The sequence below is a fragment of the Aphanomyces invadans genome (genome assembly GCF_000520115.1).
Source record: "Aphanomyces invadans strain NJM9701 unplaced genomic scaffold supercont1.28, whole genome shotgun sequence".
NCBI lineage: Eukaryota > Oomycota > Saprolegniomycetes > Saprolegniales > Verrucalvaceae > Aphanomyces > Aphanomyces invadans.
In genome coordinates this window covers 97,206-121,908 of record NW_008580173.1, presented here as the reverse complement: position 1 = coordinate 121,908, position 24,703 = coordinate 97,206, and the positions used below count along the sequence as shown (strand labels likewise).

The window sequence follows — 24,703 nt, the reverse complement described above, 5'->3', positions numbered from 1 at the left end:
AAAAGGATGCTACTATTGCAAATTTTGCATTGTATAATGTCGAGTGTGACCCCTCAAGCTATGAGAGCGCGTTATCTCATTTGGATTTCCGCCTTGGCGAGGAAGCTCACATGGAGGCCTGATGAATTCTCAAAATCAAGTCGCTGCAGCCAATGTTTAAAATATCAAAATACTTTCTGATGGCAAAATGTTTTCGTAGGGTTGCATACTTTAATCAAGAGATCCGTCTTTGCAGTAGCATAGTTTAATCAAGTGAATACGGATGTGACAACTTTTTTGGACCGGAGTAGTATTGGAAACGGACCGTTTGATGCTGTCGCAAACAGTGAAAATGTATACGATGGCCAGCTCTTTTTGCATGATACACTGCATACTTAACTGTACATACGTATCTCGAACAGCATACAATGTTTTTGAATTCTGAATGCATCAAGAGGTTGGTTACCTCAATTGCTGCCGTGTGGTGGATGCTTCACTCTTGCCAGTCGCTGCTTCATTGAAACTTTATGTCGGGAATAGAAGTGTACCTATCTTCACTGTCCAGCTCTGCACCACGGGATGGAACCCTCAACGATGGCGTTGTCGCACTATTTACAGTAAGCTCGGTGGTCTGCGTCTATTTAGTGTGCCCCTTAAAATAGAGTGAGCACTAAGATAGAACGTGAAGAGTCGCATTGACGAAAATCGACCCGTCGGCGATGCCGCCGCCAGAACAACAGCTGCCGCGCGTGTGCTTTGACGATGAGTACCGCGTCCGCGTGCTCGAGCTGGACAAGTTTGTGCACACACAGGAACTCGAAGGCGAAAGTAACCAGTTCGTCACAAGTATGTGTCTCCGACGACAGGTTGGTCGAGCGCAGTCTCATGCGATGTCGTTAGAAATGGAAGATTTCCACACGACGGTGAAAGGAGTGCTCGAGGTCATGGAGGCACAGGCAAAGCGTATCGAGATCGAGAAACTCAAGGTACCCCCACGCGGCGATTGTGAGATCACTCTTAGGTGTTGGAATAGGCCATTGGACAGCGCAACCGTGTGGACAATGAAGTCGAGAATCGCAACCGACAAAAGATCATGCTGGAAGTCTTGATCAAGGAGAAACAGACAGAACTCGAGAGGTACGTCCTGACTACGGCCATCGACGGCGCCACGTGAAGAAATGATGGCCAGGTACTGCCAGCAATACGCGTCGCTCACCAAGGTTGAGGACGAGCAACAGCAGCTCATGGACAAGCTCAGCAACAACGAAGCATGATGTCCATGTCGCTTTGTCTGTCGGGGAAAGACCAAACACTGGCTTTTATACCCAATACATATCGATCCCTTCGTGTTCATCTGCACGGCCTTGACCTGCGAACTATCTCGACGTTTGGAAATCGACCAGGTCGTTGTCTGGTCTGGAGTTCGTAGCCAACGTCGTTTCACCCGGCAAATTGTTTGAAGCACCTCCCGATGGCCACAATCGACAATGTCTAGCCGAGCTAAGGAGGTATGGAAGTGCTCGTTTGCTCGCACAGGTGGGGGTCAAGGCACCTACAGCCCCAAGTGGGTGTCGCCACTACGAGTCTATCGTGGTGGTTTTCTTTTCAAGTATATTCGAGGCGAGTCGGATGTCACTGGCGATCTCGGTGACGCGGCGATTTCGAGCGATCTCGATTTCTCGAGTGCTCTGGACGAGCATGTCGCTACCCGTCGCTGACGAATGGAACGAACGGTGGTGTAGACGACGTTTTTGGTTGTTGGTTTCTATGGTGGGAGGACGATGTGGAGCTCGAAGCCACATCGATCTGTTTCTATGGTGCAAAATCCAAAATGTCGTCAAAGCGCGTCGCTGCGAGCGTGCGGATGCTCTCGTGCCAGTGGGTCTTGGACGTTTTGTAGAACGCGCCCGATAGCATCGTGTACACGTCGTGCGAATCCTGGACAAAGTGGACGAGGATGAATTGGCATCCGGCAAATGCGAGGGCTTCCTTGGCGACCGCGATGTGGGGGGCGGCCATGCACTGTGCCAGTCGCTGAAACACAAGTGGCAGCGTCGTGTCGCGCGCGTGACTCGGTTGGCGCGGGGCGGCCATCATCAAGCGCGCCAGACTGCGAATGGCAAACACTTGCTGAGATGGCATACGAAGGGGCCATCCGTGGAGGAGCAGCCGTCGGATCAAGTCCCACGCCATGTGTGGAACGTACGCAACAAACTGGCCGGCAACGCCGACGAGGTCGTCGGTATCGGTGCCAGTCGAATCCAAGTGATGGCACTTGCACAGATAAATCCACGACCGCGCGTAGTTGGTCAGGACCGTCGGGTCTTCGCCCGCCATTGCCATGTGCTCGATGGCATATCGGAGAAACTCGGTCCACGTGTGGCCATGATCAAATTGGGACGTGCCCCCGGCTTGGAGCTCCTTGCCCGTCTCATACGCTTCGGCATGCACAGCTTGAACGTACTGCAGCCGCATCGACGTCGCGTCCACGAGGGCTTGCGCAATGTGCATCCGTCGCATGGGCAAGTGTTTGTGGATCGCGCGGAGGATGTGCAGCCTCGCGCTGGACGTTCGAAAGTCCTCAAAGCGGAGTTCCGTGATCAGCTGCACAACATCGCGAGTGAGTCGACCACGACAAGCGACCATGGAGACAGTACCGAATGGATCAGCGTTGGAGTGATGTACTGGTCTAGCGACTGCTTCGTGTCCAAGTTGAGCCGGACATCGTCCTTGAACAGCGTCGCCGCCAGCCCCCGCTTGACAAATGTTTCGTTGGGGCCAGTGTCGGACTCGCTCCCTGTGTTGTCATCGTTCACACGAACATGAGGTTTTCCGTGCGGAGTGGCAAACAGCGCTTTGAAGACGGTGTCTACTACAGCTTCACGCGTGACCCTAACGTTTCGATAGCCACGTGAGCGTCATTCTGGTCGGCGCAAGGCAGAGCGCGGCGGCGACAAGTTGCGCTCGACATGGCGATGGCATGCCAACGAGGTCGCCACCATGGCCAGAGCCGTTCGCACAATGTGGAGATTGGACAAAATACACAAGAGCATTCCAGCTGAGCAAGACGTCTCTTCCCGAGCGCGGGTGGACGCCCCAGCAACATATCCACGAATCGCAACTTTGCATGCACCACCACCCCATGCATCCACCACAAAAACGACCCCATCCGAGTCGGAGCAACGACAAACGGGGCGGATTTGAACGCAAAGGCAGAAATGGAGACTTACCGCTTTGGAATGCGCTTCTGCGGCACGGCGAGCGCCAGGCGATCTGTAAAAGCGCTTTGTTTGACTAGGGTGGCGGGTTCTGGGTACGCCTCGTCCTTGTCGTTGTCGGACTCGGACCCGGAGCCACTCCCGCCATTGCTGTTGCTTCGTGGACGCCTAGCGATGTGAAGCTTGCGGCGCGGAGGCTTTTTCGACGGCTTTGGGGGTGTTGGCAGATTCGTTGTCGTGGGCAGGAGACTCGTGGATGCTCCAGGCGTCGTCAACGACAACTGCGATCGCTTCCGATGGCCAATTACTGTGCGGGAACCGTCCTTGAGGACATTTGCTCGTCGTTTCGGCTTGTCTGTCGATGATCCTTCGTCTACTTTGGATGGCTTGGTCGGTTTGGGTTGGCCTAGGCTACCTGCTGAACCCGTGGATCTGGTTTTAGTCCGGGGTGGGGCTCGAGGCTTTCGAGACATTTGTGATATGGGAGCTGGGGCTGGTGCGGACGTTGCGGTGCCGATTGGTAGCGTGAACGCTGCGGCGTTCGGGTTCAACTTGGGCTTCATGACTGGCTTGGTCACGAAAGGACTACTCGGTGGGAGGTGCATGCTGGTGAATGCATTCTGGAGAGAGTCCATGGTGGAACCTAAAGCTGCTCTAGCTCTTTGCTGGTGCGACTCCCCCGCCGTTTGATGGGATCGGCGCGAGTGCGACTTGCCCTGTGCCATCATGCCATGCATTTGTTTGGGAATGCTAGTAAAGGTGTTGATAATTGGTTAACATGGACGACCTTCATTCTCAATAACTGGAGATTGATATAGCGTGTTCGGAACGCCAGTTATCCCAGGTGCACATTAAATTAGGATATTTCCTGGGATAGGAACTCCGATTTCTGTTGCATTTGCAAGGAGAATGGCGCAGTAGCGTAGACTAAAAGGACGTAGAATTTACTCGTCACCATCAAACTCTATTGAGAACATCTTCCGTTATGATATGAGTGCATCGACGTGAAAGCATCCCAACAACCACGGTTCCCTGCCTGTCTCCATTCGATTCGTCAATTTTGTGCTACATTCTGATGCACCCATTTTGATTGGTCAATCCTTCAATGAAGTGATGCCAGATGAATCACCAGATGTGACGAGGTGAGCCTGCCGAGTGGATCGCGACTCGAATGAAAGCGCAGCGCCAAGACAGCTCAAGGAGGCAGCGTCTCAACAAGCTGTTAGACAGAATTGCACATAGTTTCAGCGCTGCAATGCTGTATTGTGCTGGAATGTTTTGCAGTTGACCGGGTGCGGAGTCTATAATGGACGTCTGATAAAGGCTTCGTTTCCAAACATCCTAGTTCAAATTTCCACCTTTGGGATTTTAAGCTCTATGCATAACTATACTATAAAAAATATATTGAACAAATATGTGATTGCAATTTAATGAACAAATATTAATACTCCGGAGTATGTGCTTGCAATTTATTGAACAATTATTTGCTTGCATCGAATCGAGCACAATAGATATATTCATTGTAAGTTGAATACTGTAGCGCAATGTAAACTTCGAGTGTTGCAATTCCAATACTAGTATTATTTTTGCAAGGGCCTGATTCTAAGCACGTTAGGAATTCCCGCAGAAACCATCATGAACACGAACGTGAAGCGGCTGCGGAAGGAGCTGGTCGAGCTGCGCAAGAGCCCGGAAGCGGACATGGTGCTCTTCCCTCTTGAAGACACTGTGACTGAATGGAAGGCGTTCATCACAGGGCCTGTGGACACCCCGTTCCAGCACCGTGTGTTTGAGCTTCGCATTGTCACGACGCCGTTGTACCCGATGGAGCCGCCCAAGATGCGCTTCGTCACCAAGATCTTCCATCCAAACGTGCACTTCGTCGATGGCAGCATCTGCCTGGACATTCTTAAGCGCGAATGGTCTCCAGCATGGACTTTGCGGGCGGCGTGCCTCGCAGTGTCGTCTCTCTTGTCGGACCCTGCCGCCGACTCCCCATTGAATTGCGATGCCGGCAACATGATTCGAGCAGGGGACATGCTTGCGTACAACTCAATGGCTGCCATGTACACGGAAGAATTTGGATTGCCTTCGTTGCCCCCATCTCCGTTGTAAGTCTCCCAATCTACTGTTCCTCGACCGTGCACAGTATGTCCTCGTCGCCATCTTGTTCGCCGTCGACAACGTCACTCCCCTCGACGTCTGCATCGTACGTTCGGCATGCGAGGCTGCCAAAGTACATGGTGACCGTCTTGAGCTTGTGGTTCAGGTAGTTGTATTCGACTTCCACGACTTCATCTCGCTCTGGATCCTGCAAGAGCTTCACCTGCTTCGTGTCCACATTCCTCGGGACGAAGTACACGATATCCTTGGTCAGCGCCGTCGCGATCTTGAACAGATCGATGCCGTCGTGACGCCCCATGCGCATGTCTTGGAGGGAGAACTTCTGTTGGGACAAATACGCCGGACCTACTCCATTTTGTCGGAAACACGATGGGAACTACCATCATTTGGTCCAACGTACCTCCCCAAGGCGGGGACAAAAACACCACATCCACGTGGTGCAACCGTGGTAAAATGGCAAAGCTGTCACCGACAATCCACTCGATGCGGTCCGCGACACCGTAGATTCCAGCGTTGTGCTTCGCAATAGCTATCTTTGTTGGGTCGAGATCAATCGCGATGACGTGGCGGCATGTGCGTGCAAGTTGGATCGCGTTGCCCCCGCATCCAGTGAACGCATCCACCACCACGTCGCATGCAATGCGCGTCGCGTGGTGCGCGGCAATCACTTCGGGGGTGACCTAAAACGGGTACTCTGCATGAAGTTTTTGAGAAAGAGGGTGGACATGCACATGGTAGTGACGGAAGATGGTGGACAAGAACCCTTTGTGACACAAACAGACATATGGCATACGTACTGAGAACCACCCTTCATGATCCATCTCGATGCCGTCGTCAAACTTGGAGAAGAGCGCGTACCGCTGCGCCCAATACTTCTGCAGCGACGGGTGGATACGAGCTACGAAGCGACGGGTTCAATACCCTAAATGATGGAAGGAACGATGGACGTACTTGGTTTCTTGTGAGGAGGTAGGACCGCGGCGTTTGTTCCTTGGGCATCGTCCTCCTCAACGGGAGTTTCCTCGTCCAACGGCCGTTTGCGCAATATCGGGACAACGGGAGGGTCTACTTCGACGCCTTCTCCATCGTCATCGAACGTAATGTACTGTGGAGTCTGCCGACGGGATAGGGGCTTGGTCTCTACTGTGAGGTCGCCAACGGTGTGGAGCCGTGTGCACTGACGTTGTTTGGTCGATCCAAACGACAACGGAAGCATGCCAGCCATGCCGACTGCATCCATTTCGTCTTGAAGAAGTTTCTGTTGTGCTGCTTCTTCAGCTTCCCTTGCAAGTTCAAAGGGATCAGGGACGACTGCTTCGTTCCGCTTTCTGTGCTTCTGTTTCCTCTTCTTCCCCGGTTTGACCTTGGAATTCTAGAGAAAGCCATGATCACATGCATGTGAACCATTCAGTTATCTCGTCATGCGCTAACCTTTGCCGCATGAGACTGACGTGCGGACGCCTCCAAGTCAAACAGATACACATTGCGGAACGTAATCGCCATGAAGATGCAATGCGATCGGCCTCGATGCAATTTTGTTTCAGCCAATCGGAAGAAATAAAACATGTAACCAATCAGATTTAACGAATTCCTCTATTGACCAATCCAATCTCGTAAAATTACCCAATCGCAAGCCAGATTTCGAAACGACACCAGCTTTCAACAACGCGATGGACCCGGCAAGTATGTCGATGTGCGACGTTCGGGTGGCTAAAGGGCGCTCTAGTGCTTGCAAAGCGGCCGAAAGTCCGAACGTGTTATGTGTGCGGCAGGTTCGTCGCGTTGCAGAGTCATCCGCATTCTCACGCGTGCGCAGGGACTATGGCCTGTCGTCGTACGAGATCCACTTGAAGCAGTGCAAACAACTCTGGATCGCGCAGGTGGAAGCGACGTATCGTATGGTGCATTGAAAAACGACTATCGTAGGAGGAATTGAAACCATTGAAAGAACGCAGACCAGTTCCAGAGCCCCCGCACGCGCTTGTGTCGTCAGAGTGTGGTGACGTCCCAAGCGCATACGACTTGACGCCCGAGCAGCTCGAGGCGCAGAACCGAGCGGCCCAGCAAGCTTTCGAAAACAAAGTCGGACGGCATCGCTGCCCTTCAGGCAACGATGTTCACTCGGTTGTTCACGGCAGGTCATGGAGAAATGCGCCTTCTGTGGTCGAACTTTCAATCCAGAACGGTGTGTGAAAATTGCCCAAACGAGGTCAACGTCTCATCGCTGACGGTGCCCTGTGTCGCTTCAGACTAGCGATTCACAATCGAAGCTGCACAGCCGAGCATCCTGCGAAAGCGATCGGCCAAGCGAGGCTCAGTATGGCACCCTGAGGTCAGGATCAGTGGTAACCTAGTACTTGTAGATGACGCGAGCGGCAGTGGAAACGCCTCGAGCACGCCACCAACCAAGCCAAAGGTTCGCTCTCTACGATTCCGTGGCTATGAATAAATGCTTTATCGTAACATGGTAGGAACCACCAAAAACTAGGACTCCGCCAGAAAACAAATCTCAGTCGGGGACATTGGGAGAAAAACAAACATCCCTGGCTGGCTCGTTGGGTGCTAACCGAAAGCAGCGCGCTGGTCTATCTTCTCCCTTGACTAGCGCGTGCCCAGATGAAGAAGACGACTTGTCTCCGTCCCCTCCATCCAATCGCACAATTCAAGATATCAAGGCCAAGCTCGACCACTGGGAAAAGATCGCGCTGGCAATGGTCCAGGACATTCGAGACTTGAAGGTCTCAATCAATCAGATGTAGTCGCCGACCGTCTCAGAAGTATTCCCAGAAGGACTGTGCCTCTTCTTTCGTCCTCTGCATGTCCCTTCCATCCACGGGTTGGCCATCTTGCATGCCAATGTGAATGCCGAATGCAAACAAACATTTTCACACTAAATAGAGTCGCTGGCAAGCATGTACACTATTTAAATCCTCCAGTTAGAAAATGCAACTCTAATTAGTGTAGCATTCATTAATTATGACGTAGTCGTTTGAAATACTTCAAAGTACTTACACGAAACGAGCAACAACATTTAATGTGACTCACACTAAATATGTAACAGTTTCGAACAACATCGTTCGGGTTCAACGGCCTCGCACAAATCAAGGCAACGGGACGACGATCGAATGGAGGACGAATATGTGTGGGTGCAGCCGCTGCGTGAGTGGGACGTGGACGAGGATGTCGAAGGGCGGTGTCTTGATCTGCAGTGCCAGGTGAGGGAGCTTCAGGCCGCCCAAATGCGGTGGGAAATCCACCGCATGGACTTGGAAATGCAGCTCATGACGGAGCGAAGCGCGCGCCACCACGAATTGCAACTTGTCGAGGACCAACTCCACCACGAGAGACAAGTCGTGATGTTGCTTGCCCACGAGCGGGCCATGCAAACGGCGTTGATCACAGACCTCCGCGCGCAACTCCACCGCACGCGACACAAGCGCAAGATGACGTGTCTGAAAAAGGAGCTGCGGGAAAAGTACCTGGCCATTCGAATGCAACGAAGTGTTGCCATGGCGACACGGTGCGGCGGCAACGCGTCCCTTTTAGACCTCCTCAAGCGCGAAGTGCCCAAGATGCAGAAAGAGGACTCAGCCGATCCGTTCATATGACTCGACGTATCGTCCACTCGTATACAGACAGATCTTTAACAATGATGAAGTCAAGCACTTGCGCGTGCCACCTAGTCGTGTCCTTTGACCCGCTGGCAGACGTTGTATGCTACGACTGCTCCTCGCAGCCCATCTTCAATCCAACTTAATCATGGCCAGACACATTGGAATGATTCCCATCCCATTCTACTCACTGCATAGATGGCAGTTCGCTCATGTTGTACCTCAGCATTGATCGACACCAATGTCGTCGTTGACAGTACTGTCACGGAAGCCTGCTGCCACTGTCCATCCCTGCGCTTACGGTCTACCAAGCATTTCCATCATCGTATAGCTCGGCGAATACGTCGCAACGATGGCTTGTCACCCGATTACGCTTGCTTCTAGCAATCGAAAACCTCGAGCGTGATGCCTTCAGCGTCTGGAGCGGCGGTGCCACCAAGTCCGACGCGTGACACGTCACGCAACGGACCTCCGTTTGATGCCGCCGTCTAGCTGCTGCGACAGGGCCAAGCAAACCAACGGCATTGCAGCAAAATCGTTTGAGTTGAGAGCTTAAATATCGCGCAACGAGTTGGTCAGTTTGTGTCCGCTCTTGCACGCGTTAAGGTCGAACCCACACGCCATCGCAATAACAAAGTACAAAATGCCCTACGCCAGTCGTGCCAGGTCGGGACATGTCGACGGCGGTAAGGACAGACGTACCAGGCCCACCACCCCAAGGCACGCCCACATTTTGACGCTGCGCCACCACAGCGTCTTGCGCAGCTTCTTCGCCTTTCGGTTGAACACAAACGACTGCTGGCTCAACTTGTCGGTGCGGTCAACAAGGAGTTCGAACTTTTCACCACGATCCAGCACCTTTTCTACTCGTCCAAACGATAAGCCACCATCGCATGCGCAGTCGGCACCGACCGATGTTCTCGACCATGGCGTCCTTGACGTCATCGAGCGACTGCTGCACCCGTGCTACCGTGTCGACGTCGGGGCTCGCATTGTAATACTCCTACTTGACCCTGGTAAGCACTTGGATGAGACAGATCGCGTCCCCACCATTTGCCGTTGAATGACATGTTGGAACTCAGCGTTCATGGCGAACGCGATGGCCGTTTGACCGCGTTCGCCGTACGTCGCTAGGAAACGGTTCTACGAGCAAACAACGTCATGAACGACGGAGGTCCGATGATTCATTGATTTTGCCTTGAGGTCTTCGAGAAACTGGAACGGCACCCGGCGCTTGAAGTCGTTGTCGGCCATGCACAGGTACGTGATTCCGTTGTCCACGACGTAGTGAAAGATGTGCCTAGTTCGCCGCACGATTAGTGAAAGTTCGTTCACGGACGCAGTGTGTACTGGTCGTAGACGTAGGACATTTTGCTGTCTTCGGTCGGGATCTTGGCGAGGAGGACCCGGGTCACAGTCGGAAAGTTGCCCGACGACGCCGTGTACTCTGCCAACACGGTCTTCCCGCGGGATACAAGGGCATAGACCTACGTGCATGCAACAGTCACGTAGTCTGTCGCGTCCACAGCGCCTCCTGCGGTCGGTCGGACGTACGATGGGCATTCTTGTGCCAGGAAAGATTGATTAACTGTAAATGCAGTTTGGAACGGCTTCGCTTCTCACCCATTTTTATTGGTCAAATATTAATCTTTTTATCCAATCCAGCTCATCTGGAGGAGAGTGTTGGTCACCCGTTGAAAGATCGCCGTCGTGACGTTTGGTCATGTGGGTGGACGCAGTACATGCGTGGGAGCGCGAGTTCCGCGAGACTGTGGCGGAGGTCATTGCGGACGGAGGTCTCACCGAGGACTTGTCAGTTAAAGCTCCTCTCTTGGAAAAGCTTTCCGACATCCTCGAGCACGACGAGGTCACCAAGGATGACGCCATCATCGGCAGCATGCTGGCGCTGTGGATCGTGGTCGTGGGCAACGTCGGCCAGGTGTCTGTCATGTCGTACAAGTACACGTGCTTTCGGCTCATGACAGCGTTGCTCCGCCGCCCCGAGTTTAAGCTCCAAGGACTTGCCTTTGACTTCAACACACAGGTAGGTGGGGAGTGTGCGACGATACCATCACAAACGAAACAGGACGTACGCAAAGAAGGCGACCCGGAAGCTTGGCGCCGCATTCACCTCGTTCGCAAGCTCGTCTGCGACACGTTCGTGTACTCGTCTGCGCTGCTCCTCCACGACAATCAGAGCGACGAAACCCACCGTTTCTGTGCGCTCGTGGCCGCGCATGCGTACTTTGTGTTTCCAATGCTTCAGCCACAATTCGTTGATGTATGCGCGTGGCGGTACTGCCACCACCAGGCCATCTCGGTATCATCGGTTCACATGCACCTGACCGACGCGGTCCGCGCTCTGTCGTTGCAACCCACCCACACGGAGTTTATGGACAACACGCCGGACTTGTTTCACTGGGGCTGGCTCGCCAAGCCGACCGACATGGCCATCCTACCCGACGAGTCGACGTGGCGACTCCTCCTAGATGCGAATGACGGCCACCTCTTCTGCGCATTTGTCCAAGCATTCCACGACCTCATCGACCAAACCATCCGCGCGAGTGCGTCACACGTGTCCGTTGTGCAGTGGGGAATGGTCCCAGGCTACATGCAGCTCGCGCACGTGTTTGGTGTTGTGCTGTACGATGCGCTAACGACCATGACAGCTATGCGCCAACCTGACGAGCTCCATTATTCGAAGAGACTACATGCCATCGAGAAAGTTCTGCCGTCGACGACACTGTTCGTCATGTCACCAGGCCTTTGTGCCAAAGTTCTCACGACAGCCACAACGCTCGCAAAGTGTGGCCACGTCGTGCAGCTGTGGCTGGCTGCGGCCATCGCGGCAGCCAAAGATGCGGGTGCCAACAAGGCGAACGGGGTCACGATGTCGCCGCTTCTGCTGGAAGCGACGACAGCTTGGATCGAGGTTGCGGCCAACAGCCACGACCGAGTCACGTCGTTCGATGCCACGACGGAAAGGTTTCAAAACCTGCTCTTGTATCCGTCTTGCATCACCCTTCAAGCGATGGTCGCGCACGTTGCGTCGTTCGTTTCAGCGATACCTGATGCCGACGAAAATGGAGTGGTCGCCGTGTTGGTGTGGATGTGCACCCACATACAGCGCTTGCGTGTTGAAGACAGAGCTGTCCTCGTGGCCGCTGTGATGGACCGGGCGCCGTTCTACGCACTCTTTTTGCACTGGTCGCCCGCCGTTCGTATTTGCTTTGGTCACTTCTTGGTGTATCGAGTATTTCGGCACGATCGGCGAGCGCTGCGCTTGGCTAGCGACACGTGCGTATCGACTTTCATGGACGGTTCTCCTGACGTACTGTCGCAGGGACGTCCTTGGTCTGTGCCACGACGGGCTGCGGCCATTTCTGGCCGGCGCGCCCCCGTCAACGCCCGTTTCCGTCGCGGACAAACCGGCCCAGCTCGTCATGTCGGACAGTCCGAGTCTGCTTTTGGACCTTTCCGTCGCCAGCAAACTCGACACGTTCTTGTATGTTCTCCAGCATCCCCCGTCGACCACGGACGCCGCCAGTCGGATGTTCCCCGAGGCACTGGACATTTTCGTCGAAGGCGCCCTCGTCGACTACGCCGTCGCGGTGCAAGAGTACTACGACCGATGCATTGTCGTCGAAACGAGCGGCAATGACCCGATCAAGGCAACAGAAGTTATCGAAGGACCTGCGTTGGCCTCCGTGCTAGTTCAGCAGCGAAAACGACATGTCTAGCTCAAGAAAACGTTTTGACTGGCATGGGCATCTGTGCAAGGAGGACAGGGCTACCTGCTGCAGCGGAACATCGAACCGTTGGACGATGTCACCGGTCGAAGCCAAACACCGCCGATAACGTGGGCCATCGGAGACCAAGCGGTGCCGCTGAGCACATGTGAATGCATCAATATGTGGTTCAACAAAGGTTGTTGCGCCATGGGCGACCTCCATGTACAACAAAACGGGTGGCTATAAAGAGCTTTGATCCCTGTGTGCCTTTGACAGTGGTTGCGGCCGCAGAATGAACGAGGACGTGTTAAGGAGGCAAGTCACGGCAATGCGAATGCGCTGTACTCGGCGGGATTACCTCTCCAAGTTTGAAACGCAGGTAAGGCGCGAAGAGCTTTCTTGGACGCGCAGTAGTCAGTTTGCAGCGCGGTCTTGAGGTCGTCGTAGGTGCAGGGAAGTTGGGCGGTAGGTGCAGCACTGTCGTCGCCGGGCTTGGACGTTTCTTCAGCTGCGAGGTCGAAGGCGAGGCGACCGAGTCGTCGACGGCAGAGTCGGGAGCTCATTTTTTGTTTGGCAGCAAAGTCGTCGAGAGTTTTCTTGGCTCCCTAGGAATGAGTAGTCCAGCGTTCTTCCCCATCGATTTAGCCAGCACCATTTTGACGCCGCGAGCTCCAATGGTGTACTCGACGGCAGAGTCGTCCGGGCAGCCGGCCGCCCAGTTGAGCGACAACCCAGACGGGCTGGGACGAGTCGGCGACTTGGACAGGCGAAAGGGGTGGCTTGACGTGGGAAACGTGGCGCAGTTGCGTCCGCGGCTCACGCACCGACGGAGCGCATCTGCAGATCTCAGGGCACGACGTAGGATGGCCAAAACGTACCGTGAAAGCTGGCGGGGTCTGCGTCTTCGGGCTGGCTCACAACGACACCATGCAAGACAATCTATGCGATCGAACGAACGAACGAAACGTGTGAGGCGGCGAACGAAACACAAACAACGTCAACGCACTGGGTCAAACCATCGCGACAGCAATGCGCCTTGCAAGCCGCAAACCATCCACTGACACAGTTTGTCGCTACAGGACATGGACATAGTGCGATTGGCTTGCAAGATGTCGGACCGCCCCGACTTGACGCGGGCAACGCCGACGACATTGGAATGTGCCGTCGAATGCGCTTCTTTGGCCCCCGTCGTGCGGCATGGCACTGAACAGGCCAACAAAGATGGTCAAGCGCTGAGAGTTGGTGGGATGCTACCTGTTGCGACAACATCGCCACTATCGCAGCGATGGTCGACCTTTTGCTTTTTGACCTTGGCCTCGTGGATGACTTCGAGTGATGCCGCCGTGAGATCGTACAACGCCGCGTCTCCGCAAGGTGCTTCGCTGACGTACATATAGAGCTGGCACGATGGCTTCAGATGTCGGCGGCGATGCGATGGAGTCGCGTCGTCCCGTGGCGACGACGACGATGGTGGTGGCAGGTCGAAGATCGAGTCAGATGGCGCGTGCTTCAATTCGTGATACAAATACCGAAGGAACGACCGTCGGCAAATGGTTTCGGCATGGCTATCGGCCACGACAAAGCCTTCGCGGCAGAGACCGCTCACGCCGACGCATTTCGTTCCGGTGCCCGCGCTAACCACGCGGAACTGCTCAGAGCCGCCGACGGCGTCACTGTCCCAGGATTCATGCACGACTATCGCACTGAAGACAGTGTGCTCGTTCGCGGCATGCTTCTTTGCAGGAATCATCTTGTTGAACCATGCCAGCGCCGCCGCCGCAACTCTGTCCACGATGGTGGCGCACATAGTTTCAAGCTCGGTCGATTCCGGATAATAAGTCTACTACATCCGTACACAACCCGACGACGGTGGATGGTGCACAGCCACCATCGCATCGGGCGACAGCCGCAGCTGGCGCACTCGAGAGTTCGAGGCGTGATACAAAACGGCGGACCATGAACTTCCTTTGTGCTGCCTGAGATCGCAGCACAATGGGTACGTGACCATGGAACGTGGCAAGCCATGTCGCGTCGATTGTGTCATCGGGTGCTCGCCAGTTTGACAGCTCGTGGGGCCATCCAGCGACGACGTAGTAGCATGGACGAGGGTGCCGAGCTCGATGAAAGCTCACGTTGGGCAATAGTGTTGTTAACAGAGACGAAAGCGACGACACAGGTTTCAATCGTTCGAGTCGGTCGAATTCGCGTTGCAGTGTGTGGGATTCATCTTCGGTCCTCGCATAATCATGTCAACAGCATACTTGTATAGCTCGGCTTGACGAGTTGGCGACATGTCGTTGTCGCTTGCATAGTTGGCGGTTGGAACGGGGTGCGACCGTAAAGGTAATCGTAGAGATTGGAGCTGTCGACGAAGTTCTCGTGCCTGGCTTTGCACGACCTGTTCGCGAACTTTTCTTCGCATCAGTGAATCTTGGAGTCCTCGGACACGTTGGAGCAGCTTCGCTTCGGACGCCGTGGTGTTGTCAGCGGTTTTCCGTGTCGGCGAGTTGGCTGGTATGATCGCCAAGTCGGTTTGCGTGCTGTGGCAGTCTTGGTCCACCGTCGCGAGCTGACTTTGGAGGTTCGTTGTTCGCGCCGCCCCAAGAGCAGCGCCCAGCATTGCCCTCGCTTCAACAGCCATCACGTGAAGTTTTTGCTGCAACATTGCTTTTTTCTGGACCAGTTTTTGGATGTGGCGTTTTTGCTGGTGCGCCTGGGCGACCACTCGGGCGTGGCATCGCACCAACGAGTTGTGGGACGCGTAGAGTGGGTGTCGCATGTCGTGGGGCTGTTCCTTGGTAGCTCTTAAATCATCGTACACGGCTTGGAGGGAGTCCAGCGAAGACATGGTTTGCGCCAAGCGCACTTGTTGATGGGCCATCTTCTCACGCAAGTCGGTAAGAGTCCGTCGGTCGTGGTCCCACTGAACTTGCCGCTGTCGCTCTTGTGCGGAGCGGACGCAGTCGTGGATGGCATGTTTGGCAGTGATCTCCAGCATCTGGTCGGCGTTGTCTTGGCTCAACACGAGAATTTGTGCCTTGAAGTGGGCAAGGTCCCCTTCGAGCTGTGCCAACTCCGACTCAGCCATCGCCCTGTACGTCTCGAATTCAACGCGGACGTCTGACTGGGCGGCTGTGTCCATTGCATGAAGCCGGAGGAGTTCATGAAGACGGCTCACTTCTTGTTTGAGAGTGCCAACCTCTCGGGCATGTATATGCTTCAGTTCCGAGATTTCGACTGATGCTATGGATGTTGGGGCTTGGGGGGGAGGCGTGGCGGCTGGCTGGACGGCGAGAGTACCGGTGACTCCCTCTCCTGAGGGGGCTCTAGGGGTGATCGGGGCGTCGTTGGCTAGGGTTGTTTGGGGCACGTGGCGCTGCCCCTGCACGAGGAAGAGGTCCGCCTGGAGCTGGAGCACTTGTTTTGCAACCACGTCGTGCTTCTTTTTCCATTCCATGGCCTTGGCACAAAACGTGTCGGCATCTTGCTTGTACTTGGTGCACGCAACTGTAAATTCTTGGATCGTCTGGTCCTTTTGTGCCAGCAATTCCTGAAAATGCAACGTCGCCGAGCCAGCCCCGCTCCATCGATCGACCACGCTTGGTTCCCTGGGCTCTACACGGTCCTGGCTGACTGGGTGCCCTGGTTTGCCAGCCACAGTTGCTCGACGGCTTGCTGTCGCCTGCGCCACGTGCTGTCGTTACCTTGTAGGGGCGCCCCGCTACCCGGAGTGCGTACCTGAAAGGAGTTGTGTATCGATGCATATGACGGTGTCTTCGGGGCGTTCTTTCGCAAGTTGCTTCGGCGGGGGGGCTGTGGCATCGACATGCGTTGTGGCTATCACGGTGGGCGCCACGGACGTGCCTGCAGTGAAGGACACCGATGTGGACGACGCCGAGACGTTGGCGTTAAGAATAGCCCATGCCGTGGCTTGTTGAAACCGATGCCAGCGTCATGCGAGGCGCGTGTTGAAAGGAAAAGTTCCCGATGGAGGCAGGACCACGATGATGTACCATATTCTTGGTGTTAGCTTGTCTGGCTATTGCGACGTCGGTTCCGACTGGCGCGACGGGACCGCTGCGGGTGCCACACGCCCCCGCCGTCGTCCAGCTCCGGGGAGCTGCTCAGGACGTGGATGTCATCGACCGCAACGGCAGGCAGCGGTTCGTCGCGAGGGGCGGTCGAATTGGCAGCTGCAAGGGCGACGTACTTGGTCTTCCACTCGAACGCTTTGTCTGCCAGTGCTTCGCAGTCGTGTTTCAGCCGGCCACACGTGGCTGTGAATTGCTGAATCAGGACGTCCTTGCCCTCGATCGCAGCAGCTTGTTCCAAGATCACGGCGTCCTTTTCGGCCAGCTGAGCCAAGAGTTTTGCAATGACGTGGCTGTCTTCCTTCTTCGCCGCCGTGTGGATGTCGGTGAAATACATGGGTTTCTACGAAAGGCTCACATGATGAGCACGGTGTCGACGTCGGCGAGCGGCTGCTGGCCACCGCACCTCTTTCGCGGTCTCTACTTGCTTTGTGACGGATCGACACGTGGACGTGGTGGTTTCCCACATGTATCGTGGTTTGTTAACGGGTGAATCTGGCGGCGTCGTTGGCGGCGCACTTGTCGAGCCCGGCAACGATGACACAGACAACGCCCCAATGTTGATGGACCCTGTGCGCAGCAGAGCTGGTTTTGTTTTACTTGGTGATACGGACGAGCAGCGCCGCACGGACGTGCGTGCCATGGGCGTGGGGGATTCTGACGGCATGTCGTCTTAGTGCATCCCACCGCTTTCTGCCCACTGTCCACGAATAGCGCCCTGTGCCACGTACTAAAATAGACGGCGGGTGTTTCGCCCCGTTTGGTTTGAATGCGATCAATATGCATGTTCTACATGCGACCGCCTTCTCTCGAATCGAGGAATGCCGCCAGGAACAGAGTTCGCTGGAGGGCTATCGGGCACATCCACCACCTCGTGAGTGCTAGCAGTGAAGTGCTATCGACTTGCGTTGCGGCATACTCTCGGATACATCGCGCCGACGGCCACGTGGGTCGTGGTGACGTGACCCGCCATGGTATATCAAACAGAAACCCATCGTGAGTTCAAGTCGACTGCTGGGAAGGCACCCCACCCACTGCGTACTCCACAGTTCATTCATCGGCATGCAACAATGGGGGAATCCAAAGTACGGCTGCCAAGGGACCCCAACAATGCAGGCACTGCAGAGACTTGGACAAAGTGCGCGTGGGGCTTCCATCGCCCCGCGCTGACGTGTCATTTTTGTCGGTGGAGCCGTGGGAGCACGGGCCATTCAACTCTTCGATGTCGACGTCACTCAGCGCAGACGAAAGGTTGGGGGCGTGAAGGGCCATCTCCATAATCCCCCGGACAGTTGGGTCAAGCAGCAATAGCATGCCGATGGTCCTGACGGGACGTTTTCCAACTCAATCCTGGCAAGCAGATACCCCGTCTGTGCGCAGGAACCAACTAGCCATTGGACATGACGACACGTTGAAAGATTTAACTCGGGTATGTGCATCTACCACACGACACATTTCTTGGCAGGGTTCATGGGCGATCCCAGGGGGCACTGGAACGCGTCGGTAAATATTGGCGAGTTCATCATCGGGCCTTTGGCGCGCCATGCCGTGCGGGTTGGTGTGCAGCCAATTGACGTTGTAGTTGTCCGTGGCTTTCTTGCACCACCACCCCTGGACAAACGCGGTAAAGAACAGCTTGGCGTCGTCGTACCCGATGTCCGCAATCGACGGGTCGACCTGCTTGGCCTTCTGGTACACCATGTACGACAGCTTGAGCCCGCCGTTGTCGGCGAGAAGTTTTCACCGAGCGTGTTCTGGCCATCGACATGCCCGAGGATGGCGTTGGTTTTGTCCGAGTGCACTGGGAAATTGGAGTATTGGTCGACGAGGCACTGCGCGTTCTTGACAAACGTTTTCTTGACCCCGGCCGTCCACCAGTCGGTCAATTGCCCGTACGGGTCAAAGTTTCGGCCGGCATCGTCAAATCCATGAGTCCATTCGTGGCCCATGACGACGCCGATGCGGGCGTAGTTGGCGACAGCCGGGAACGACCGAGCGCCGTAGACGGGCTTTTGCAAAAACGCCGCCGCGAACTCCATCTTGTTGGCCGTCGGGTCGTTGTATGCGTCGGCAGTAAGCGCAAACATGTCCCATTGGGTGGGGTCCACGGCGGGGCCGAGCTTGGCAAAGGACACGTCGACTGTCCGCGACATCAAACGTTGCATGCTGCTGAAAAGTTGGAGGCACTCAGGGCAAACGGGAGCGGGTCGACCGAGTCGGGGCCGCCAACAAAGTTGGCGACGTGGGCTACCTTGTCGAGTGCGACGCGGCGGGCCGTGTTGTCGAGCCAGTCGACGTTGTTGAGCAAGTCGACCATGGCGTCTTCGATCTGCTTGATGAGGGCACGTGCCTGCGTCTTGGCGGCTGGCTGGAACGCCTTGTCCATGTAAAGTTGGCCCAAGTATTCGCCCAAGTACGTTTTGACCAGGTTCATACAAAACAGTTGCCGGGATTCGATGGCCGTTTACGACGCTCTGAAACCTGTGGTGGATAAGCCGAAACGTATCCCCGAGGAGCGAACTCCGCGCATGCACCAAGCGAAAGCTCACATATGCCTGGACCAAGCCCACGTCAGCCATGTCGACTAGCGGTGACTGCGCCGTGAAAAACGATGGCATGGTCACGAGCGCGTCCACATTTGACTGGTTGAACAAGGATGGCCGCGCCCCGCGAAGGTAGCTTGCGACCAACGGATACTTGGTCGATACTGTCCCCAGGTCCATCTTGTGGTACGTGGCCTACATGTCGCCGTTGGTCAGGGAAATGTTGGCAAAGGAAGCTTCAAAGTCAAACAACTTGGCGGCGTCCACACCATAGAAGCTGTCCAAGTGCGCGGCCAAGCTCGCGATATACTCTTTCAACACTGCCAAGTACGTGGCCCGGTTTGAGCAGTACTCGATCGACGGCAGCGTCAAACCGCCTTGTGTCAACGTCAGCACGTTCATAGACGTGTGCTTCATATCGGGCAGGACGTTGACGTCAAAGAACGCATCCGACGCAGTGTTTGCAAACAGCTCGCCGGCATACGACACCAAGTCGTCGACGGAAGGTAGGGTCGCAATGTGCCGAAGAACTGCGCCGTCACGTCCGCGACGGCGTCGGCATTCACGGCTGGCTCGTGAATGCACGCTTGATAGTATACGGATCGATCACGTCCGGCTTGGTAGCCATGATGTGGTCAATAATCTTGTCGTTGTTTTTGTTCACAATGTAAAACGACGTGTCGATGTTGCTGTCGGAGAGGTCGTTTGCTTTGAGCCACCCGCCGCAACCGTACTGGTAAAAGTCGTCGCACGGGTCAACACTCTCGTCCATGTTGGCAAACATGGCCTGGACGAACGTAGTTTGGTGGATACGCACTAGACGTGGCGTAGGTCTTGGAAACGTTGATTCCAGTCGTGATCGTGGTTGGAGGTGGCGCGGCGGTGGTGGCCCAAACGACGCCACCAATGCCAACCACGACAAGCCCGCCAACAAGAGCGAACTTGGCCCACTGCTTCGCCTCGGTCGATGGCTTGGAGGCCGCTGTTAACAACGAAGTGGCTTCGGACATCGCTATGGCCACCAGGTCAGCGCGGTTTCTGTTGTTGCCGCGCAAACCATTTCCCAAGAGTTGGCGCGATCTCGGGTCCTGGTCTGGCTTCGTCATCAACATTCTTGACAAACACTCCCGTCGGATGTACTATTAGTACATCCGACGAAAGTCCTGTCGGACAGGACCACGGCACTTGGGGCGGGTCTGTACCCAGGAATTCTGAGGTACAGGTCTGTGCGTCGAATTTGGGGTTAGCCTGTACCCACAGCTCCTAAATATTTACACCGTATTTGGAGCGGGACTGTCCCCAAGGTATCTTGGGGAGGTCTCTTCCTCACACAACGTCCAGAAGTGGCCTTATTCATTCGACAATTTTAGCCAATCATCAGCCATTATTCCGATACAAAACCCAGAATAAACCAATCAAAGGGACGTATGACCGTGGTTGAGATTTTCGGTGGTCGTTGTTCAGGGTAGTACAACTTCATTTGGTACTAAAACACGTTAGGATTCAAATCACGTCCGTGGACGGCATGGCGGCGCGAGAGGGCTTTGCGTGCAGGGGGCGTTCGACTCGCCATTGTAAGGCAGCGTGGAATGGCGCGCCGAAGCTCGTGGTGGGTGCACACGGCGCCGCTAAGAACTACATTGCGACATCGCAGCACACACCTCCCGCTTGGGCTACGTGACGTTAATATGGCTTTGGAGATATTGTCAAACGGCGGGAATGAAGGCGAAACAACAGCAAGACGTTCAACGATGGCGTGTTCACCCCAACACTTCTACCAGACCGTGCACTTCTTGGCGGGGTTCATGGGGGACCCGACGGGGCACTTGAACGCATCCGCAAAGTACTGCGAGTTGTACAGGGGGCCATGGACGCGCCACTTGCCGGGGGAGTGCGGGTCGGTGTTCATGCGTAGGATCGCGTTGCCGTCCGATCGCTTTTGGCACCACCCTTGCGCAAAAGCCGTAAAGTAGAGTTGGGCGTCGTCTGCGCCGATGTCAGCGATCGCAGCGTTCGCCTTCTTCGCCCGTTGGTACGCTTGGTAAGCGAGCTTGAGGCCACCGTTGTCGGCAATGTTTTCGCCGAGCGTGAGTTGTCCGTTCAAGTGGCCGAGCAACGTGTGGCCATCCACCGACACGATCGGGAACGTCGAGTACTGGTCAGCCAAGCACTGGGCGTTCTTCTCGAACGTGGCACCGACGCTGTCCGACCACCACGACTTGAGTTGCCCTTTCGGGTCAAAGTTGCGGCCTTCGTCGTCAAAGCCATGGGTCAATTCGTGGCCCATGACCATCCCGATGCGGGCATAGTTGGCCACTGCCGGGAACGACCGAGCGTTGTAAAACGGCGGCTGGAGAATCGCGGCAGGAAACACAATCTTGTTGGCCGTCGGGTCGTTGTACGCGTTCACGGTGTAAGCAAACATATCCCACTTGGTCTGGTCCACGGGTTCGTTGAGGGAGGCCCAGGACTTGGCGGTCGTCCAGTCGGCGAACAGCTTCACGTTCGTGTAGAAGCTCGAGGTCAAGTTGAACGGGAGCGGCGCGACCGCGTCGGGGCCGCCGATGAAGTTGCGGATCTGCGCGACCTTTTCGAGGCCGACCTGGCGCGTCGGTGCGTCGAGCCACGCGGCACCGTTGAGGATGTCGACCATCGAGTCTTCGATCTGCTGGATCAAGTCCTTTGCCTGCGCCTTGGTCGCCCCGTCAAACACCTTGTCCATGAAGAGCTTGCCCAAGTGTTCGCCCAAAAGCGTTTGCGTGAGCGCCAAGCAAAACTCGGCGCGAGATTGCGTAGCCACTTGGCCTTGCAAGACACCGTTGAAGTCATGGTTGGCTACGCGGAATGTCTCGCCGAGGTACGTGCTCGCAGCGTGGATCACGCGGAAGCTCAAGTACGCCTTCAACGCAGACAAGTCGGTCGCTTGGAGCAGCCCCGCGAGCGCGTCAAAGTACGTGGGGGTCGGGATCACGACCGGGACGTTGGTTTGATTGACGAGCGTGGGCTGCGCACCCTTCAAGAAGCTCGCGACCAACGGATACTTGGCAGTCACTTCGCCAAGCGTAAACTTGTGGTACGTGGCCCACGGATCGCGCAACTCGGCTTGGGTCAGCGAGATCTTGGCCAGCTGTGCCTCCACGTCGAGGAGCGCCGACGCCGTCACGCCCGTGAAAGCCTCGACGCTTTCCAACTTGGTCAAGTACGTTTGCAGCGACGCCACGTACGGCGCGATCTTGTCGGCCGCATAGTACTCGACGGACGGCAACGTCAAGCCACCCTGGGCAAGCGCCACGACGTTGAGCGTTGAGTTCTTCGAGTCGGTCGAGACACCGACGTCAAAGAACGATGACACGGACGATTCCGTGTTGAGGACACCGGCAAAAGCAATCAATTCGTCCAGCGATTCGATGGACACGATGTGGTTGAGACGGAGGCTGACGTCGACGACGGCGTCGGCATTCACGTCGCCTTCGGTCAGGCACGCTTGGTAGAACGGGTCGACGAGGGCGGGTTTCGTCGCTAGGATGTCCTTGAGAATGCGCTCGTTGTCCTGGTTGATTACATAAAACGACGAGTCGACCGACGAGTCGGATTCCTTCAACGTCGTCGCGTGGAGCCACCCGCCGCACGCGTAGTGGTAAAAGTCATCGCACGGGTTGACGGAGCGGTCCAACTTGGATTCCATGTCCTTGAAGAACGCGGCAAATTGCGCCGGGACTGGGGCTACAATCGTGTCGGGAGCGGTCGTGTTCGGGACCGCCGTCACGTTGGCCGTTGTCGTTGCAGCGGTCGTCTCCGGGGCTGTGGTGGTAGTCACGGGAGCCAATGTCGTCGTCGTAGGGACGGGCACGGCCGTGGTCGTCGTAACAGGAACGCCCGTCGTCGTGGTGTTGACAGGGCCTGCTTGGCCTTGTGGCCCGATCGCGACGACAGGCTTGCCTTGGGCGGTGGCAATCCACACAATGCCGCCAATGACCACGATGGCGCCGCCCGCGAGGGCATACTTGAACCACCAAGGACGTTCGTTGACCGCGGGGGCTTCCTGGGTGTTGCGGAGAAGCGACGAGCTTTCAGACATGTTGCCACGACTCGTCCAGACCAAAAATGACGACGTGCTGGTTCATCCCAGCGAGGGAGATACATGGCGTGTCAACATGGAAGGTGTTTGATTGGCTATAAGAGATTTAGCATGCCTTTTATTGGCTATAAATCAGCCAATCAATATCGACATTGGGGGAGAATGGGATATACCCACGACGGAATGTCGGTGTGGATGGGAAAGGCTACGTGGGTGACAATGACCCTACCGATCGATGGTGGTCTGCCAAAGGAATATTCGACGGCACAATCCGCGCTTGCGACGGGCGCTTTGAGCAGGGTGAAGGGCACTTTACGCTTTTTTTACAACAGCCATGCTTGGTCAAGGTGTACTCTATGAAAGGCTCTCGTTCCCACGACAATCGCCGTGCAAGTCGAGGGGGAATAGATTGCCTGTTATAGTGTGCGATACAGTACATTTCCTTGGATAGGATCGCGCCACCAACATCGCCTACGTAATTCACTGTGGATAATGCATGGCCTGCAGTAGTACTGGCAAAGACAGACATGATGGTCGAACGCGTCGTCAAGCGCGGACTTGACTTGGTTGTACGCGTGAGGAGGCCCACCACGTCGTGGCATGCGTAGGTTTGTTTTATTTAGGGTATTTCAAGGGGTATCCATCCCTGAAGAATGGCGATCCACGGGGATGCAGCGACGCCGTTGATTGGCTGGCCGAAATTAAATGGATTTCCATGGAGAATGGCGTTTGTGTGATGCCAGTCGGGTCGAGCAGGCGCTCGCCAGGGGACAACGGGACGGGGAAACCCAACGAATCTTGTGCCGCTCGGCGGAGCAGGTCCTCCAGGGACTGCTATAGGACAGGGGGGGAGTACAGAAGTCCATGGTGCCCCAGAGTTGGGCGTGGTTTCCTTCAACCCGTTGAATCCTTCGACCGCGTCGGGGCTTCAAAAACCAGTCGATTTGGCACAATGTGCAAGTGGATCTGGCATGTCGACGACGGACGGGATTGCCATGAGTGGTGCAGGGTGGGGGCAGCGATGCACGCACGCAGTAGACGGACGACGTGTCGTTGAAACGGGTGAATGCGTCAGGTTTGCGGAGGACAGACCTCGCGTTCGCTAGGAAAAGCATGGCAGACCCAACCTCCTGTGTATTTCTTGCTATCTTCGTTCACTGATCATCCGACAGCAAGGACGTCGAGCACATGGGTGGTTAACGTTGCCGACTCCCCGCCGCTTCGGTTCTTCATGGATCGTCGGTCGTCGGCCCGGCTTAATGTTTCCTGGGCATCGATCGTCCATCCCTGTACCAAAGGCAGCACTCGGTTTGTCGTAGCTCATGCTC

The 24,703-nt window shown here is 55.6% G+C and overlaps 12 protein-coding genes across 14 annotated transcripts; 4 read left to right on the top strand and 8 right to left on the bottom strand.

Annotated features, from left to right (window-relative positions):
- Window positions 1-658: 658 nt before the first annotated feature.
- Window positions 659-1,354, top strand: H310_10814 (hypothetical protein). Its single transcript, XM_008877271.1, has 4 exons — window positions 659-825; window positions 880-965; window positions 1,013-1,116; window positions 1,169-1,354. The coding sequence occupies exons 1-4, from the start codon at window positions 699-701 to the stop codon at window positions 1,251-1,253; spliced, it is 402 nt and encodes a 133-aa protein (XP_008875493.1). The 5' UTR covers window positions 659-698; the 3' UTR covers window positions 1,254-1,354.
- Window positions 1,355-1,712: 358 nt separating this feature from the next.
- H310_10813 (hypothetical protein) lies at window positions 1,713-3,939 on the bottom strand. The gene is made up of 3 exons (XM_008877270.1): window positions 3,210-3,939; window positions 2,637-2,871; window positions 1,713-2,583 (listed from the first exon to the last, which is right to left on the bottom strand). The coding sequence occupies exons 1-3, from the start codon at window positions 3,932-3,934 to the stop codon at window positions 1,792-1,794; spliced, it is 1,752 nt and encodes a 583-aa protein (XP_008875492.1). The 5' UTR covers window positions 3,935-3,939; the 3' UTR covers window positions 1,713-1,791.
- Window positions 3,940-4,791: 852 nt separating this feature from the next.
- On the top strand, window positions 4,792-5,533 carry H310_10812 (hypothetical protein). Its single transcript, XM_008877269.1, has one exon. The coding sequence runs from the start codon at window positions 4,833-4,835 to the stop codon at window positions 5,310-5,312; it is 480 nt and encodes a 159-aa protein (XP_008875491.1). The 5' UTR covers window positions 4,792-4,832; the 3' UTR covers window positions 5,313-5,533.
- Window positions 4,793-6,843, bottom strand: H310_10811. 2 transcript variants are annotated; one of them, XM_008877267.1, is made up of 6 exons: window positions 6,753-6,843; window positions 6,504-6,693; window positions 6,273-6,461; window positions 6,119-6,219; window positions 5,722-6,001; window positions 4,793-5,666 (listed from the first exon to the last, which is right to left on the bottom strand). In XM_008877267.1, exons 1-6 carry the CDS (start codon window positions 6,822-6,824, stop codon window positions 5,323-5,325), a joined length of 1,176 nt encoding a protein of 391 aa, XP_008875489.1. In that variant the 5' UTR covers window positions 6,825-6,843; the 3' UTR covers window positions 4,793-5,322. The 2 variants fall into 2 exon arrangements, with proteins under 2 accessions (XP_008875489.1, XP_008875490.1); XM_008877268.1 differs by having other exon boundaries at window positions 6,273-6,693.
- Window positions 6,844-6,968: 125 nt separating this feature from the next.
- H310_10810 (hypothetical protein) lies at window positions 6,969-8,132 on the top strand. Its single transcript, XM_008877266.1, has 8 exons — window positions 6,969-7,004; window positions 7,048-7,093; window positions 7,138-7,201; window positions 7,248-7,403; window positions 7,460-7,506; window positions 7,571-7,638; window positions 7,685-7,737; window positions 7,793-8,132. The coding sequence occupies exons 1-8, from the start codon at window positions 6,992-6,994 to the stop codon at window positions 8,078-8,080; spliced, it is 735 nt and encodes a 244-aa protein (XP_008875488.1). The 5' UTR covers window positions 6,969-6,991; the 3' UTR covers window positions 8,081-8,132.
- Window positions 8,133-8,408: 276 nt separating this feature from the next.
- On the bottom strand, window positions 8,409-8,991 carry H310_10809 (hypothetical protein). The gene has a single exon (XM_008877265.1). It carries the CDS (start codon window positions 8,923-8,925, stop codon window positions 8,548-8,550), a length of 378 nt encoding a protein of 125 aa, XP_008875487.1. The 5' UTR covers window positions 8,926-8,991; the 3' UTR covers window positions 8,409-8,547.
- A 274-nt stretch (window positions 8,992-9,265) lies between these two features.
- Window positions 9,266-10,513, bottom strand: H310_10808 (hypothetical protein). Its single transcript, XM_008877264.1, has 7 exons — window positions 10,487-10,513; window positions 10,283-10,419; window positions 10,130-10,232; window positions 9,983-10,075; window positions 9,845-9,935; window positions 9,635-9,795; window positions 9,266-9,580 (listed from the first exon to the last, which is right to left on the bottom strand). The coding sequence occupies exons 1-7, from the start codon at window positions 10,493-10,495 to the stop codon at window positions 9,485-9,487; spliced, it is 690 nt and encodes a 229-aa protein (XP_008875486.1). The 5' UTR covers window positions 10,496-10,513; the 3' UTR covers window positions 9,266-9,484.
- A 119-nt stretch (window positions 10,514-10,632) lies between these two features.
- Window positions 10,633-13,338, top strand: H310_10807 (hypothetical protein). Its single transcript, XM_008877263.1, has 4 exons — window positions 10,633-10,976; window positions 11,019-12,229; window positions 12,276-13,042; window positions 13,111-13,338. Exons 1-3 carry the CDS (start codon window positions 10,656-10,658, stop codon window positions 12,670-12,672), a joined length of 1,929 nt encoding a protein of 642 aa, XP_008875485.1. The 5' UTR covers window positions 10,633-10,655; the 3' UTR covers window positions 12,673-13,042; window positions 13,111-13,338.
- Window positions 12,253-14,487, bottom strand: H310_10806. 2 transcript variants are annotated; one of them, XM_008877262.1, is made up of 5 exons: window positions 13,918-14,487; window positions 13,670-13,866; window positions 13,542-13,602; window positions 13,316-13,500; window positions 12,253-13,268 (listed from the first exon to the last, which is right to left on the bottom strand). In XM_008877262.1, exons 1-5 carry the CDS (start codon window positions 14,468-14,470, stop codon window positions 12,984-12,986), a joined length of 1,281 nt encoding a protein of 426 aa, XP_008875484.1. In that variant the 5' UTR covers window positions 14,471-14,487; the 3' UTR covers window positions 12,253-12,983. The 2 variants fall into 2 exon arrangements, with proteins under 2 accessions (XP_008875484.1, XP_008875483.1); XM_008877261.1 differs by having other exon boundaries at window positions 12,800-13,500.
- A 282-nt stretch (window positions 14,488-14,769) lies between these two features.
- On the bottom strand, window positions 14,770-16,579 carry H310_10805 (hypothetical protein). Its single transcript, XM_008877260.1, has 2 exons — window positions 16,402-16,579; window positions 14,770-16,345 (listed from the first exon to the last, which is right to left on the bottom strand). The coding sequence occupies exons 1-2, from the start codon at window positions 16,489-16,491 to the stop codon at window positions 14,843-14,845; spliced, it is 1,593 nt and encodes a 530-aa protein (XP_008875482.1). The 5' UTR covers window positions 16,492-16,579; the 3' UTR covers window positions 14,770-14,842.
- A 110-nt stretch (window positions 16,580-16,689) lies between these two features.
- On the bottom strand, window positions 16,690-20,307 carry H310_10804 (hypothetical protein; the record flags this gene model as incomplete). Its single annotated transcript, XM_008877259.1, has 8 exons — window positions 16,690-17,097; window positions 18,198-18,464; window positions 18,521-18,894; window positions 18,942-19,122; window positions 19,172-19,433; window positions 19,497-19,827; window positions 19,883-20,084; window positions 20,140-20,307. The coding sequence occupies 8 exons, from the start codon at window positions 20,305-20,307 to the stop codon at window positions 16,690-16,692; spliced, it is 2,193 nt and encodes a 730-aa protein (XP_008875481.1).
- A 605-nt stretch (window positions 20,308-20,912) lies between these two features.
- H310_10803 (hypothetical protein) lies at window positions 20,913-23,391 on the bottom strand. The gene has a single exon (XM_008877258.1). The coding sequence runs from the start codon at window positions 23,373-23,375 to the stop codon at window positions 21,072-21,074; it is 2,304 nt and encodes a 767-aa protein (XP_008875480.1). The 5' UTR covers window positions 23,376-23,391; the 3' UTR covers window positions 20,913-21,071.
- Window positions 23,392-24,703: the final 1,312 nt, after the last annotated feature.